This window comes from Diadema setosum, chromosome 21 (assembly GCF_964275005.1).
Source record: "Diadema setosum chromosome 21, eeDiaSeto1, whole genome shotgun sequence".
In the NCBI taxonomy this organism is placed as follows: Eukaryota; Metazoa; Echinodermata; class Echinoidea; order Diadematoida; family Diadematidae; genus Diadema; species Diadema setosum.
The window spans coordinates 9,211,912-9,230,484 of record NC_092705.1 but is presented as its reverse complement, the minus strand read 5'-3'; the positions used below and the strand labels follow the sequence as shown (position 1 = coordinate 9,230,484).

Here is an 18,573-nt window from a genome sequence, read left to right as displayed (position 1 = left end):
TTTATTTATTAATTTATTATTTATTTGTTATTATTTTTTTTTTTGACAGCACCGAAGACACAAGAAGCTTTTCTTTTTTCATGCAGGCCAAAGAAACATTGGTTCCTTTCAGTACATGTACAAGTGCACGCCAAAAATGGCACGAATACCCTATTAATAGATGCCAAAAGGACAACATGATACTCATCTACCCATATAAAAAAATCTCCTTTAGGCAAAACCTTCAACGTTGTCCTCATTCATAGACCTATGGAAATCTATTTAAATCATTTTTCAGGTGGACAGGTTTTCCGTACATCACGTCCCTTTCCTTCAATTAACGAACTTCCTATAATAGCAGGTAATGACTCTTATTAAAAAGACAAGTCCACCTTCACAGATGTGTGGATTGAGTGAATGCATCAATAATTATTAGTAGAACATATCAGTGGAGGTTTCGTGAAAATCGGGCAATCAAATTCAAATGAAAATATGATACCTTCAGACGTACTACAAAGTACCAAACTGTGATGTCATAGCTTTTCATCGCCGTGGAAACTGGTTTCAAACAACCTCACCTGGCCCGAGTGTTTATGCGCGCACCTGGTTCGTACCAAAGCTATAACAAAAGACTGTGACATCATCATTTTGGTACACTGTTGGTTTAGATACTAGTTTTTACTTTTCCCACTTCGGTGAATTCTGCCTATAGTAAAATATGGAATCGTAAGACTTGTAGCAACCCTATTTCCCCTTTAGAAATGAGAATTGATTAAGACACACTGCTAGGGCCATTCTCAGGCATCATGTGCACTTAACATGTACTCTTACAGGATAGATGAAATGAGTTTGTTTGTTTTTATAATCAATTATTTATTAATTACTTTTTTAACATGTCGTTGGTAACAACCATCATTTTTCGCACGTGTTCCATGCATTATCAAGAAAAGATGAATTCCCCTTTCTTTTCACTTGTGGACTATTTTCTCCTGTGTTGGTTGACAGATCAGTTTGATTTTCTAAAAACCATTTTAACTAGAAACCAAATGATTGTTGTTGAGGAGAAAAACTCAAATTATGCAGAGAAAGAAAACTCATGCTGCAAGCATAAAAACAAACGAAATAAAAGCACAAAAAATAATTACGTGTATATCAATTAATGTTATTACGTTCAATGCAAAATTCACCTGAATTTGAACCAGACATGTTCTAATTGTTTGGGGGTAGATTGTTTTTGCATGTCATTATGAAAATGAAAGTTAACATTTTGTTCAGTTCAAATTAAATCATTTACCTCATCTTCAAGACTTTTATTTATTTTTTTAAAGGAGTCGTAGCTGTCGGAAAAAGACAAGAACTCCTGTTTTTTTTTTCTTCTAGTCTAGCTCACATCACAACATCAGTTCAGTTATTGAAAGGCGTTTTTAGCACTGTACATAAGCAGGTTGACTTACAACCGTTTTGCACTGACGAGAAACTGTTTGAGCGTAGGGGAGAATCATTAGTCAGAGACCTAGCAGTAAAAATGCAAACTCTTTGTTTTGTTTTGCATGTTTGTTTGTTGTTCTTCATAAAAGCACAGGACAATCACAAGTTGATATGACTTCTCGTCCAGCATGCAAAAATTAACGATATTTCAGTGGAAATATCTTGTTTGATTCATTGATTCATCCGATCATCTTTTCGACCCACTTAACGCATGTGGAGTGAAGTAAGTGGGAGTTCCATCACTGATTAATTTTCAGCGATCATTCTGTCACATCTGTCATTTCATCATCTGGAATAAATTCGTCTCCGCTATCATGTGCATCTTTTCAGGTTGTTCATTCATCGTAACAGATTTCGGGACATCCTCACCGTTGTACAATACCATTCATCATCATCATCCCCCACCTTATTTCCATGATTTTCCAGGCAAGACCGCCAGACGAGTGTCATGTGCAATGGATACTAATGAGTTGTGTTCTCTGAAGTTTTGGAGTAGCATGAACATCAACGTTTTCTCATTCGTGTATTCTTTGTTTACTTTGTACATCACAGCATCCAAATAGTTCATGACTACTTTGTCGTTATCACCTATTTTCCAATCAGTTCCATGTCGAGCATGAATCCATGGTCAAATGGAGCTAAGTTGCACTCAATGAGCACATTGCAATTTGGATGTGTAATGTGCGTTTTGAGAGAGAATGTTACGTCACCTCCAAACAAGAGCTAACAAATCGATTTTCATCATACAATTCATTTTTTGGAAGTTTATTTCTACATGAATACACTACGTACAGCATGCACACACAAGAAACAAATCCAACCGAAAATGCATAATGTGATTGTTATAAAGGCAGGTATGTTAAAGTTAGAACACACTCAAAACAAATTCTGTCCCAATGCGAGCAAAGAGTGACTCAGTAATGTGACTTTTGGCAAATTCCAAACCCTCCAATTGTTTAATTCCAGCGAGAGATAGGAAAAGAAAGTGCTGGATCTCGCGCAAACGCCACAGTGGTATTACGTGCGGCAAAACAAATGGTATCGTGTTTAAATACGGTGAGTTCGATATACCGATCTTGCGTTTGCAGCCACGGCTATTATCCTCACTCACCACGCACCAATTTATATATATAGGCCCTACACCCTTTATAACGGCAAAGACAAAAGCTTCCGCTTCGTGTATGTACATACGCACGTGAATGTGCAATGCAAAATTCTCAACGAGCCATGACACGTATAGGCCTACGTGAAAAGTGAACTTGAGAGTACCAATTTTTATTCCAATGTCTTCGCTTTGCAGAAGAAGAGGCGTACACTATTATACACGTTAAACAGCGGCCAGAAAGAGAGGACAAAAACCTTTGGTGACGTTCGCAATCAGTTCTCACGAGTCACTTACCATCGCGAGCCACTTATATTATTGCAATATGTTTTTACTCTTGTTAACGTGCGATATCTAAACAGGAGCAAATTGTCGAAAACGTATCAACGAACACTTGCGCATGCGCGCAATGTGCATAGAAGAGAGTCATATGACCATGAAAATGTAGCTTTTACTATCCTGCAATGAGATCTGGTCTTTGCAGTGGCAAAGTCTGGCAAGAAACTTACAATGGATTTTAGTTGTTGTTGTTGTTGTTGTCTTTTAAGGGTCATTTCAATGATGGGGTTTGGTATTTTCCTTTAGTATGTCCATGAAGAGTATAGGGGTTTAGCAACAATATACTTCCCACAAGAATCAAGGATGCGAGGCTAAATTTAAGGTTTTCACTGCCAGTATGAATGCCTGTATGCTTTCACCCGCATTCATTTTGATTTGATCTGCACGACAGCATTCGGTGTCAGAGATCAAGAGGTCATAATAATCTGATAACCTTTTGAGTGTAATAACTGACATTTACCTGTTGGGGAAGATGTTGTTCGATCTTTCCCGAGCAAGGCAAGACACTCTGTCCTCCTTTGCCGAGTCTGTGGAGTGAGACTGGAAGGCGCTGAAAAATCTGCTGCTAGCTTGTAAGCAATCAATCGCTTCCCTCAATGTGGATACAGAAACTATTCGTTTTTAGAACTTTCATCACCATCGTCGTCATCATCATCATCACAAGCATCATCACATTATATAGCACTCATCCGTCATCTAACGTCCATCATACCCCTGTTGTTGTTCGCACTTTCAAACACATTTGTCATCATTTCGCCACCCCATCACACAAAAATACACAAATCCAGGCCCGTAGCCAGGATTTTTCAAGGGGGGGTGCGGTCACTAAAAAAACGGACCTTCGGTACCAATACCAATGATGACACACACACACACACATACACACACACACACACACACACATATATATATATATATATATATATATATATATATATATATATGTATATATATATATTCTTTGGACGACCGAACTACAAAAGTTGTATAAGACTTTGCGCGCGAAGCGCGCCGCAAATTGTGAATTTTGACTGTTTTAATGACGTTTTAAAGTCTCGAGGAAATTTGTATTTTTGTCTGTTGCATGCAATCGCGTTAGGTATTTCATCTAGGAAATAGTAAAAACTCATTTTGCCAGGAAGTTGCAAAGTTTAATTGTGTTCGAGACTCTGCGCGCGTAGGAGAATAGTGATTTTCCTGGTGTTGTTTTAACTTTTATTTTTTCTATTGTATACCCGCGTTAGCAGGCCTGAAGCCAGGATTTTTAAAGGAAGGGGGGATTGCGTTAATTAACAAAACGGTCCTTTGATACTGTCCCGGGAGGGGTAGCGACAATTAAAAGGTGGACACCATGCTCATACATGGACTTTCAAAATGGCCCCTAAACGAGTAATGATCATATAATTTTTTCGGGCCTTAAAAACAAGTATTCCTTAAATGTTTCCTGCACCCTAAAGAAGTACTTCATCATGATTGAACAATATACCATTTTCCCAAATTTCGGCCTTTTTGATACCCTTTGATTATATGCACTCGTACATCACACTTTCCATCTAATCCGTGAGAAAAAACGATCCCTATTACGCGTTTTCTTTAGCGAGTATGGTCACGGTGTCCACCTTTCAGTTGGAGTTTTCCATCCCATTGGATGCTGTTTGGAAGATGAAACATTCACTTTACTATACAGTATATCAGCCGTTGGTATGCGAGTTTGTCAAAAACGAAAATAAATAAGAAAATTTTTAAAACAAAATGAATTGTAAATGTGAACCATTTATATTTTGCCTCCTTGTGGTAGGATATTTCCAGCATTTCCGAACTTTCAAATAATCATTTTAGATTTAATAATATTAAAGGTAGTAGATCCGATTCGCAAACATCTCCAATATCAGTCAAATGTCATATTAACCATCATGCTAAGAAGGTTTTCTTTGTGAAATTTGGAGGTCAGTGAAATTCAAAAATTAAACATCCGTTAGCCATTGGAAGAAGTTGAGTACAAATTCAGACCTCAGGCTTAGTGCTCAGATGTTTTCCTATTTGATTTGATCTGTCTTACTGTGCACACTAAGATACATACTGGAATGGTTATTTCTTATTTATTAAATTATAGTAGCATATTTGGTTACTAGCTGTCTCTAGGCATTTTCGAATTTGGGCTGCAAAGAGATCCACTACCTTTAAGTTAGAAGAGAGATAAGTAAATAATGATAAAATAAACAAACAAAAAAGAATGAGTTTCTTTTGTAATACTATCTGACAAACTTTTTACTTTACCACTTTACTTCATAGCTCAGCACTTTCCATTCTCTCTCATACCCTCTTACCCATTACATTTATATGAAATACAACTAAAATGAGTTTGCGTGCCTGCATAATACTCTTTGGAAATTATAAGTGAAAATGTTCTTAGGTTTTGGCTCACTTTAAAATGAGAACCAAACTGTCACAACATGAGAAAATGTATAAGTAATAATCAACACTACATTTCCGAATTTGGCCTGCAAAGAAATCCGCTACCTGTAAGTTAGAAAAGAGATTAGTAAATAATGATAAAATAAACAACAAAAAAGAATGAGTTTCTACCGCCGTATCCAGAACAGAGCCTGAAACGGTCAGTGGCGTATCCAGGGAAAACGGCGCCCGGGGCAAGCACGAAAATTGCGCCCCTAATTTCTAAAAAAGTGTTCAACCCCAACCCCATCCCGGTAGAGACTTTACATAAAGTCCACATGATGCTTTTTCAAGCACTTAAAAGGGATCTTTTGAGGGTGATTTAAATGTAATGAATTTTGATAGATTTTGGCGAGCGAGCGCAGCGAGCGAGCCGAAAATCTTTGTATTTCAGCTTACAAAACATGGAATTCTTGTCATTTTTTGCTTACCAAATCTTACAATTCTAATCAAGATATAGTGACGGCCTTATAGATAACGATTTATACCAAAAAAATGAGGACTTTCAAAAATACTCTAAATTAGTACGCGCGAGTGAGCTGAAATTTGTATATGTCCTCGTCATCATCACGTATATTGTTCTTATCTTTTTTTTATATAAATTTTGGCGAGCGAGCGCAGCGAGCGAGCCGAAAATTTTTGTATTTCAGCTTACAAAACATGGAATTCTTGTCATTTTTTTTGCTTATTAAATCTCACAATTATAGTGACGACGTTATTGATAACGATTTATACCAACAAAGTGAGGACTTGAAAAAATACTCTAAATTAGTACGAGCGAGTGAGCCGAAATTTGTATATTTCTGCGTCATCATTACGTTGTTTTTTCTTATCTTTTTTGTGTTTTTTTTTGTGCCCCCCTCCCCCGTATGTTCGAAACTGTTGGCGTCCTCCTTTGATAAAATCGGCGATCGCTTCAGAACGAATGAAATTGCAGTCGCTGCTCCGTGTAACATTTTTTCCTGCTGAATATAAAATGACATGAGTGAACACAATAGACATTATCATTTTGTCCGCGTCATCGTCACGTTTTGTTCTTATCTTCTTCTCTTTTTTTTATACAAATTTTGGCGAGCGAGCGCAGCGAGCGAGCCGAATATTTTTGTATTTCAGTTTACAAATCTATCACAATCGGTCACACCCTCTCGTTATCAACGTCAAAGTTGTAATGGATAATCAATGTCATCCACGAATCGCACGTACTCGGGCGGCCAGTGGAAAAAAAAAAACACCGGTCACACGCGCCAAGGGCCATGGCATGCAGTGCCAATATAATAATAGCTCGCACAGATTGATACATAACATTTGTGTTTGTGTGCATGGGGACAATCCGATGGTTCATACAACAAAAGGGTTTCGTACAATTATTTTTAACATTGTTAAACGTACTCTTCCACATTTACGTAGCATATAATGTGTCTTTATATCTATTTGGATTGTTATCTTGAGAATTGCTAAAAACCGTTATTATGAAAAAGTGGACCTTTCAGAATTTGGGGGGGTGCGTACGCACCCGACGCACCCCCCCTGGCTACGGGCCTGAAATCACACCACAAACTCGTGAAATGCATTTATTTCAGGGCATTATGGAAACTCATATACAAAGCAAAACAAAGTTTTTCACCTTCGATTCTCATTGGACTTTGCTGTTGTTGGTTTTAGCTGTTCTATAAGACCATAATTATTAATTTCATATAAGTGTGTTTACATATCAATGAATTGTAAATTCTCGAATAACTAATGGAGTTTATGCATTTGCATAATCCAGTGTATTCAAAAGAAAATATCTGGCATTTAAGACATATCGTTATATTGAGTGCTGTCTTTTGAATATGCTGTATCTGTTAGACTGCCAAACTATCAATGTTTATGCATTTAAGGATGTACACTATCAAACGTTTGAGTATTTGATGCGATTTCTCGCCACATTATACCCTGCTGCATTAAATGCAAGTACAGCGGGAAAACTGTGGCGGCAATAAAGACCTTCCCGACTTTCAAGATTTGTGACAGTTGTTGTGTCACTTGCAATAAGGTACAATGAATTAATAATAAATGATTGGTTTGACAGGTCTCGAGTCGAACTGTGGTGTGTGACCAGAACTAGCTTTCTAGCTTTTACCGTGCTCATTTCACAAACGCATTCATGCACCTTGGCCTCACTGAATACTAACACCATTTGCTGCCATGGATGTCTCACAGCTGTTCACACTAGTCCTGCATGGTTTCACCAACTAACATCAACTTGAATGTGCTTTGGTCCTACAAGTAGGAAAGCAGTGAAGAGCCATGAAAGCACAAAACACAAACGCTATTCACATGTTATTATTGAAGAAACCTGACTTACTGAATGTCAAAGAAAAGAATAACTAAAGAATTGTTTTCCTCTTTTTTTTTTTGTAACCATAGTTATTGTATATGTAAAGGCTACCACGAAGCCTTTGCTGTGCACTTTTGTGGTGTTTTTACGTTTGCTCTTTCAAGCCTTTGTCACACCACTCTTGGTGCACGTCTCATAATGTCATCAGAACAAAATCCTCGTGTGCAGAAAAAAAAAAAAAGGCATTGTACTATGTTCAAACCCAGTCTGTCCTTTCGAGTGGAAAAATTATCATTCTTCCTGTTGAGTATGCAGAATAGGATTATGGAATTGCATTACCTCTGTTCGCTCCACAAAGTGCACTGACATGCACGTTTAACCAATCAAATAGGAATCGAACAAGAAAGCTACAATTCTATGTAGAACACAAACAAAAACGAACGTAGCGACTCTTTCGATCTATGTGGGGATACAATCTAAGTGAAATTTTACGTATCTTAATCTTCTTTTGCATCGGCGGTCAGGTAGATTTGAAATGTCCGGTACAAAACTGCCATGGTCAAACACATTATACAGAAGTGAAAATACCGTTCTTTAAATTGTCAGAGCTAATACTTTCTGAGATATAAATGTCGTCGAAGATGATATCAGAGAAAATAAAAATGCCAACAGTTTAAAATATGACAGGCAGGTACTCCAGGAAAATACGGAATTCCAGTTAGAAAAGAAAAAAAAAAGAAATACAAGCAAGCAAGCAAACAAACAAACAAATGTAACAATATTCAGACTTAGAACTTTGCCTAATTTCCTACAGACATTTACTGTTAATATTTTGTCCTTGACATTATACGTATAACACTGATTGAAAGTGCGTTTCACCAGTTTCGAAGTTGAAAGTAAAAAGCCCAGTGCCAGGTACTGGGCTTTGCGACTTACCACTTCACGTTTATAGGACCGTGATTACTACCCGGCACGCATTTCACAGTATCACTTGTTGCAGCACTTAATTCACCTTCACTTCGCTCTTCTCTTCTATAATATTGTCCTTTTTAAGCAAAATTACTCCTCGTTCAAAATTTACTTCAGTGACTTCTAACAGTGAAATCAAATTAACAGAATTGTATAGAATTTGCATTACAGTGTTTAATACATATTATGTCAGAAGCTGTTGAATCTTTTTTTTTTCTTTCTCAAGACATGTGAAAGAAATCACAATCAGTGTTTCGGTCATGTTCTCATCTCCTAGAAAAGTTCCTTCAACCAGGCCGCAAATCTTCACTGATATGTATTCTATTTCACTTTTTTCCCCATTCATTTGAGGGAAAGGGGTTGTATTTGATCTGTTAACGACCAATAACATGATGTTCTGAAATATCTCACAGGTTACAAATTCGTCATTTCGAAGGTTCGTTGATCCTAAAACCAAATAAGTGACTTAAGTCTGGATATTCGTTTTTACACACCTTTTTATTTCTTTCAATGTGGAATTAACAAACCTTCGAAATAACGAACATCAGCCTTTACTTTTCCAGTCTTTCATTTCCGACGTGATCACAATGGGGCTGCCTTGTTTCTTACAGTCTTAAAAGAGACGGTTATCATATGAAAAGAATTTTTCAGGTCTGGACACAACATGTCGAATAATCTCTTGTTTTTGCAAAGTCAATGAAATATTCTTATTAACACTGCAATTTCTTCATACTCTTCATCTGATTGAAGTCATTGCATTAAGAGAGTACAGTTGGCACTTTGCATGGCGTCCTTTAGGAGATTGTTCCCGCTTCCACCAAAATGTTGTAGTAATATAGCAGTATGCACAACAGTTGCTGTCTTGAAATGTATTCATTTATACTTTTGATTATCTTGAACCTCAACTTCCAGGCGTCATGAATCAATTCTTATCATCCTATATTCACTCTTTTTTAAAACAATTACAGTCTTTGTATTTTTATTAGGGGGTGTAAATTATATATATATATATATATATATATATATATATATATATATATATATTGTCTTCCCTTTAGTTACACTTATAGTTTTAATGTGACGTTTGAAATTTCAACTCTACCCGTGTCGAAAAGTGAGTTCTACATCAAAGACAACATGGATATTAACCAAGCAATAACTGGAGCATACAATTTCTGAGATCAATGCTTCATAAACGAAACAAGAAATACATATGTATAGGCCTATTTGAGGATTTGAAGAAAAAAGATGAAGCAATGTAATTATTGATTGCAAAAGTGATGTATGTGTAGATCGCGTCTATGTGTGTCTTTGTATGTGTGTGTGTGTGTGTGTGTGTGCGTGTATAGTATATGTGCTTATGTATGTGGGTTTGTCATTATCAATACAGAAAAAAAAAATCATTCTTGTACCGTGCAAAACTGCAGTTAGCAATTTACACGCTGTGAATAAATGAGTGAGTTTGCATGAAATTTATTTCTATCACTTTTACACTAACGGCCAATGAAGAAGTATTGGAGTTTGTCAAATTTACATAACAACGGTTGCATTATATCCATCTATAAGCACAAGCTTTGACATGATTTCCAAGGTCCCGATGGTTTGACGATTGATCCAATAAGTCGTCTGCTGTACTGGACGGATGTAGCCCGGAACACCGTCACAGCTGCCAGTCTAGACGGGACTGTGATCAAGACTCTCATAGACACAGACCTGGACCAGCCCAGGGGCATAGTCCTGGACCCCGTTGGTGGGTGAGTATACTGTAAAACGAGGAATGTTCGCGTGCATTTTAATTTCGCGAATTTCGCGAGCGCCAAGATTCGCGAAAATAAAATGCACGCGAAAGCTCTTGTACACATTGTATGCATTGAACGCCAGTGGCAATTCGCGAAATGTTTATATACCACGAAAAAAGCCATTGGCTCCAATTCGCGAAAATTTCATGCCGCTAATATATCATATTTTACAGATAATACGGATAGGCTGTCACTGGCGTAGCCAGGGGGGGGCGATGGGGGCGGTCGCCCCCCCTAAGATTTGGACCGAGGAGTTGGGAGGCGGAAAAAAAAAATGCGTGTATACTGTATGCATGCACATGAAGCGGGTCTCCTTATTGCAACCTTTCATCAAATAAGATATATTTTTTTGAATATTTCACTCAAAGTGTGCACCAGATCGTTGAATTTCAATTCAAAATATGCAAAATCTCTCGTGCTTGGGAGGGGGATACCCCCTCCCAAACCCTCCCCCTCTTTGCCGCTTTCCCTAGCTAAGTACACTTTTTAGATTAAAAAAAATTCTGAATAATTCTGAGTGCACAAGACTTTTCACTAATATTCCGAAAACTGAAGGTTCCCTCATGTATAAGGGGAATTTCCCCTTTTAATCGACCCTTTCCTCCCTCAGCCCCCCCCCCCCCCATCATTTTTTTTTTGATTACCCAAATGTTGATTCCATCAAATATGCTTATTATGCGTATACGAGATATCTCAATTTCAGCCTTAAAAAGATACAAGCTCCATCGGAAGGGAAGAGTGGAGATAACACTCGCCAACGCCTTCTTCCTGTCCCCCCCCCCCCCCCGCCATGTAAAGAAGTAGACTGTGGCTATACCAAGATCGCTTTATTTCAATTCTAAAAATGCAAAAGCTCCGCGAGCGGAAGGGGGAATCCCCCTTCCCCTAAGTTCTACCTCACTAGACTTTATACATACGCACAGATGGTGCACATTCGGAATAAGAGCTAAATTCCGTGATTTTAACACTTCGATGAAAAAGTGTTGCACCAAAAATTTGCACCAGATCGCTGAATTTCAGGTCTGAAAACGCAAAATCACCTTCGTGTGGGAGGGGATATGCCCCTATCTACACCATCGTGTGCATGCTTTTTCTGTTTGATTGCTGAACAGACAGCGTTCATGATATTCAGTGTAAGAATTAATACAAGAAGACTAGTGTGTTTGAATTATACTGTTTTATAGGCAAATTGTTCAATAATAATCTACTATAAAATATACGGCAACCTTAAACAAGTGGGACTGTTTCAACTCGTTAAAACACGCAAAAACATGCATCAAATTGCACCATTTGCAACATCAAAAAGCAAAAAGCTCCGCTCGCTCGGGTTCAGTCGAGTTCGTGATATACAGTGAAAAGAATTAATACAAGAAGTGTATCTAAATTATACCATTTTATAGGCAAATTATTGTTCAATAATAATCTACACTAAAATATACTGCTACCTTAAACAAGTGGGACTGTTTCACGTCGATAAAACGCGCAAAAACATGCATCAAATTGCACCATTTGCAAAATCAAAATGCAAAAAGTTCTTACCGTGGGAGGGGGGACACCCCCCTCCCACACCCTCCCCTCCCCCCTCGTTGGCTCCGCTCGCTCGGGTTCAGTCGCGTTCATGATATTCAGTGAAAAGAATTAATACAAGAAGTGTATTGGAATTATACCATTTTATAGGCAAATTGTTCAATAATAATCTACACTAAAATATACTGCAATCTAAAACAAGTGGGACTGTTTCACGTCGTTAAAACACGCAAAAACATGCATCAAATTGCACCATTTGCAAAACCAAAATGTAAAAACTTCTCACCGTGGGAGGGGGGAAACCCCCCTCCCACACCCTCCCCTACCCCCTCGCTCGCTCCGCTCGCTCGGGTTCAGTCGCGTTCATGATATTCAGTGAAAAGAATTAATACAAGAAGTGTATTGGAATTATACCATTTTATAGGCAAATTGTTCAATAATAATCTACACTAAAATATACTGCAATCTTAAACAAGTGGGACTATTTCACGTCGTTAAAACACGCAAATATATGCATCAAATTGCACCATTTGCAAAATCAAAATGTAAAAAGTTCTCACCGTGGGAGGGGGGTTCCCCTCTCACCCTCCCCTACCCCCTCGCTCGCTCCGCTCGCTCCGCTCGCTCGGGTTCAGTCGCGTTCATGATATTCAGTGAAAAGAATTAATACAAGAAGTGTATTTGAATTATACCATTTTATAGGCAAATTGTTCAATAATAATCTACACTAAAATGTACTGCTACCTTAAACAAGAGGGACTGTTTCACGTCAATAAAACGCGCAAAAACATGCATCAAATTGCACCATTTGCAACATCAAAATGCAAATAGTTCTTATCGTGGGAGGGGGGACACCCCCCTCCCACACCCTCCCCTCCCCTCGCTCGCTCCGCTCGCTCGGGTTCAGTCGCGTTCATGATATAAAATATACTGCAATCTTAAACAAGTGGGACTGTTTCACGTCGTTAAAACATCCATCAAATTGCACCATTTGCAAAATCAAAATGTAAAAAGTTCTCACCGTGGGAGGGGGGAAACCCCCCTCCCACACCCTCCCCTACCGCCTCGCTCGCTCCGCTCGCTCGGGTTCAGTCGCGTTCATGATATTCAGTGAAAAGAATTAATACAAGAAGTGTATTGGAATTATACCATTTTATAGGCAAATTGTTCAATGATAATCTACTCTAAAATATACTGCAATCTTAAACAAGTGGGACTGTTTCACGTCGTTAAAACACGCAAATACATGCATCAAATTGCACCATTTGCAAAATCAAAATGTAAAAAGTTCTCACCGTGGGAGGGGGAAACCCCCCTCCCACACCTTCCCCTACCCCCTCGCTCCCTCCGCTCGCTCGGGTTCAGTCGCGTTCGTGATATTCAGTGAAAAGAATATTTGAATTATACCATCTTATAGGCAAATTGTTCAATAATAATCTACACTAAAATATACTGCTATCTTAAACAAGTGGGACTGTTTCACGTCGATAAAACGCGCAAAAACATGCATCAAATTGCACCATTTGCAACATCAAAATGCAAAAAGTTCTTATCGTGGGAGGGGGGACACCCCCCTCCCACACCCTCCCCTCCCCCCTCGCTCGCTCCGCTCGCTCGGGTTCAGTCGCGTTCATGATATTCAGTGAAAAGAATTAATACAAGAAGTGTATCTAAATTATACCCTTTTATAGGCAAATTGTTCAATAATAATCTACATCAAAATAAACTGCTACCATAAACAAGTGGGACTGTTTCACGTCGATAAAACGCGCAAAAACATGCATCAAATTGCACCATTTACAACATCCAAATGCAAAAAAGTTCTTACCGTGGGAGGGGGGAAACCCCCCTCCCACACCCTCCCCCCCTCGCTCGCTCCGCTCGCTCGGGCTCGGTCGCTTCGCTCCCTCGCAGACTAACCGCCCCCCCTAAGATGAAATCCTGGCTACGCCGTTGTAGGCTGTAATTGTGCTACTAACTATAAAGTCAAACTTGCGTTTAGCGACCGCTCAAGGAAAGCATGACTGCTATCTTTCTATAGAGGTTGTACCATCAACATTTAACATTTGGCCTTTTTTCCCCGACGGGATTGCAATATTCAAGCTAATCCTTTTAATAGTAATTCCCTCCATTTCCAACAGCCTACTTCATTACCCATTGTTCAATTACACATTCTCTAGTACAAAGTTAGTCACAAGCAGTATCTCAAATCTAGATCTGCTGTTCTCGGTTTGTAAGTTGGTTGACCCTAATGCAGGTCATGAGAGATGCAGACACTCATCGACAGCAGAAGTAGTAATTGCTGTGCTGTCGTAATAATATGGGGATCTAAAGAGTTTCTGACTATGATACTTTATTCAGTGTAAAGTCTTGAAGACATCATTTCTGTCGGGCGGATGTTGTTTATGGCTGCTCAAGGCAGGTGGTCCCAGTCAGTATATAGTAAACACATTTTCTCCTCGGGACTCTATTATGGCTGCACATCTTTATAGCAGGTGGCCACTGCAGACGGGTAGGCCTATAGCGTTTCATTTGTAGGTTTTGACGAAAATGAAATTGAAAATGTCTCAGCATAATAAACACTGTCTATTTCAAAAATTTAATGTGGTCGTAAATTCATGAATAGACTCACATGTATACATCATTGGCTCGTGTTTGGATATAAGGAACACAAATAAAATGTGTTTGTTTGATTCCATGCCTTCTAGGTATATGTACTATACAGACTGGGGGAAGGTGCCCAAAATCGAGAAGGCCCACATGGATGGTACTAACCGAGAGATTCTGGTCGACACTGAAGTCACCTGGCCCAATGGCCTGTCTCTGGACCTGACAGGTAAGGTCAAATCCCGGGAAACTCTGTCTCCCTATACTGTCTCGTTTGACAAGAGCACTGCAAATCATAAAATCTTTACCGATGTACGTTGTAGATAAATAACCTTTAATTTTGTTGATTTGCACTTTGGTCGTCTATAAAATGCCAATTGTTGCACGCAATGAAGCAATTCGAGTGTCACATTTAAATCTGAAATCTGTCTATAGCCATAGGGGAAATCATTATTCAATACATACCATATAGCATTGAAGAAATAGATCTTAAAAAAAAAAACAAAAAAAAAACGTGGTAGACCTACTTGAAACTGGAGGAGAAATGTGCTGATGCGAAAAAAATGGTCAAGTGCATGGACTGACCATTAAGTGTCTGGAAGATCTCCTTAAATATCATATTTATTCAGTTTCTACCAATATTACGTTTCATTGTGCATAAATTATCCTGGTGTGGCATACAACTGAATTCTGCATGATTTTCCCATGAAGAACTAACCGAATGTTTTGTACTACACTGAATCTCGTCACACTGCCATGGCGATGATAGGCCTAATAAAGAAAATATGTTGATAATTCAACATATTATCTTCATTTTTCTTGCATAATGAAAGATCATATGGCTTAATTACGTTTTTCAGAAGCCGCCCCGGGAATATTGTTACCCTTAACACTAGCTTATTTTAGTAACAACGGGAAGAAATGTATACTTTTCATTAGAAAAAAAAAGCAACTTTGTAGAATTTTTCTTTATATCGTTCTTAGATCAGCTGTGACATTTCCGAGAAGAAAAAAAAAATCACTTTTGAACAGATTGTCTGATTTTCCGCAAACTTCACTTACATGTTTTACTGGGCCTATATATAATTTTTCTGCATTAACTTAATCCACTTACATATTGTAGGTTTCATTTCCCTTTTAAGCCCCTAATGCTGTTTTACGTGACAATGACAGACTACTGATAGAACTAGTGTCCAATTTTCCTCGAAGGGTAATAAGTTTTGACTTGATTTCTTCAATCAAACTAGCTCTGAATTGCCCAAAATCTGTCAGAAAGGGCGATTTGGAAATCGTTTACGTGATGTATAAGTAGGTTTGCAAACTAAGTTATCAGTAACCGGAACTTGGAAAATATTGTTCATATCAACTAAAACATCGCAGAGGCAATGGCCGTACCCTTGATATTAATTTTTGCTAAATCATAAATTGAGAATTCTGAAACAGTCCTAAGGGAGATACATATTTTATACTTTACAGGGAATAAACTCTACTGGGGTGACGCTAAAATCGATCGCATCGAACGCATCAACCTGGACGGCAGCGACCGAGAGCTCATCGTCAACGTTGGCCCGCGCGGCCACCCTTACGGCGTTGCAGTCTTGGGCCCTCATGTCTTCTGGAGCGACTGGAAGAAATACGGCCTGATGCGCGCCGACAAAGATACCGGCGAGAATGCCGATAGTGTGGGGCCTCAGATCTTCACGCGGATCAGTGAGATTCACATCCACAACTCGACGCAAGAATTGTCAGGTACATGTGTATACGTTTACGATAATGTAGCAGCAAAATAAGTTGTTTGTCATTTTTCTACTGCTGGTATGTTGTTGAGCTGATATCAGGCGCGCCGGAAGCAGTTTTGGATTGGGGGGGGGGGGGGGGGGGGCAAATATTGGAGGGGGCTCACGATAGACCATACACACACACACACACACACACAGCTATATATATATATATATATATATATATATATATATATATGTACATATATATATATATATATATATAAGATATATATGCATATATATGTGTGTGTGTGTGTGTATGTGTATTATTATATATATTTATGTAAAGTGGCGTACGGTGGGTCGAAACATTGGGGGTGGGCACCTTGTGGAAAAGTAATTTTGACGGTGTGTATAGTAGGCATGTGCGTGTGTGCGTGCGCAATAATTGGACTACAATACATTACGGAATGTGATACATTCAACAACGCAGTCATTGAGCAACATTGTAAGTTTTCCTTACATGGATTATGGAATGACGGTGTGAAACGACAAATTATTTTATACTGTCAGCAACATCAGGAGAATTGCATAACAATAAAATGCGAGCGAGCGGGCGAGCTTGACATTTAGCAGTCCCAAAACTGCCGTTTGTAGCTATATCTTTCGCTTTGGAAATTAATGGGGGCGCATCGGGCGCAACTGCCGGCAATTACTGGCAGCAACATTAGGAGAATGGCATAACCATTCAATGCGAGCGAGCGAAGCGAGCGAGCTTGAAAATTTTGACATTCTACAGTCCCAAAACTGGCGTTTACTGCTATATCTTTCGCTTTGGAAATTTATGGGGGCGCATCGGGCGCAACTGCTGGCAATTACTGGCTGCAACATTTAGGAGAATGGCATAATGATTCAATGCGAGCAAGCGAAGCGAGCGAGCTTGAAATTTTGACATTCTACACGAGTCCAAAAACTGCCGTTGTAGCTATGTTTTTCGCTTTGGAAATTAAGGGGGAGGTGCACCGGGCTCAACTGCTGGCAATACATGTACTTGCTGCAACGTTAGGAAAATGGCATAACGAATAAATCTGACGATTGATTTTGACATTTTACAGTCCCCAAACTGCCGTTTGTAGCTATATATATATATATATATATATATATATATATATATTTTATTTTATTTTTTTTTTTTAGCTTTGGAAATTAAAGGGGGGCGGCCCAGGCGCAACTGCTGGCAATTACTGGCAGCAACATTAGGAGAATGGCATAGCGATTGAATGCGAGCGAGCGGAGCGAGCGAGCTTGGAAATTTTGACATTTTACAGTCCAAAAACTGCCGTTTGTAGCTATGTTTTTTCGCGTTTATTCATTTATATACATATCTATCTTATTCTATCTATTTTCATTTATTTGTTTATTTATTTATTTATTTTTTTTTTGGGGGGGGGGGGGGCAAAAATGCGTTTTGCCCCCCTGCCCCCCATTTCCGGCGCCTATGGCTGATATTAAAGAACGTACGCACCACAATCAATTTTGCTATAACTAAGACGGAGAAATTCAAGGTTATTATGGGTTCTGTTTGGTTTTAGAGCTTGAGCAACCTACCTCCGTGTGGTTGTCGTTGTTGGGCCCCTGGCCTTGTATTGTACCTGTAAGAGCTCCTGTATTGGTGTCTTGCTGTAGTCAACAAGGGATGACATGCAGAGTTACGTGACTGTACAGCTTCTGCTAGTCAAAACCACGAGGATCGGGTCCTTTTGCAAAGGCTGACACGTTACAAAGGCTGTTAGCACTTACAGCCCTGTAGAAGAGGTGGGATAGCCGACAGACGCGCACCTGTCGCTGGGTCTTGGTTGAGTATTCTCACTGGTATATACATGGTGCTCGACTTGACCAGTCCGCATGAAGACCTCTAGTGCATCGCCATTGATGATTCCTGTATCACTGCAGCGGGAGGGCTATTAAGTATTGCTGACAAAGGCTACAATTTGCACCATGACAAACATGACATGTATGTTTTTTTTTCTTTTATTACTTCTTTTAAGGTACAAATGCCTGCACCACCAACAACGGGGGCTGCAGTCACCTGTGCATCCCTACACCTGTGGGTAGGACGTGTGCCTGCTCTGACGGCATCTCTCTGGATGGGGAAACCAATACCACCTGTCTTGTCTCAAGTGAGTGCGCCCTCAGTTGGCTAAAAACACTATAGACGATTCAAGCAACTGTTCATGGAAGTGCGCCCTCTTAAGGCGACGCCATAAC

The 18,573-nt window shown here is 39.1% G+C and overlaps 1 protein-coding gene across 1 annotated transcript in view; it reads left to right on the top strand.

The window, feature by feature from the left end:
- Nucleotides 1–18,573, top strand: part of LOC140244902 (uncharacterized) — a 107,719-nt gene that overhangs the window by 43,556 nt on the left and 45,590 nt on the right. The window contains exons 14-17 of the mRNA XM_072324510.1: nt 10,243–10,405; nt 14,686–14,813; nt 16,061–16,333; nt 18,354–18,485. Coding sequence (XP_072180611.1) covers nt 10,243–10,405; nt 14,686–14,813; nt 16,061–16,333; nt 18,354–18,485 — 696 coding nt within the window. The remainder of the gene's footprint in view (nt 1–10,242; nt 10,406–14,685; nt 14,814–16,060; nt 16,334–18,353; nt 18,486–18,573) is intronic.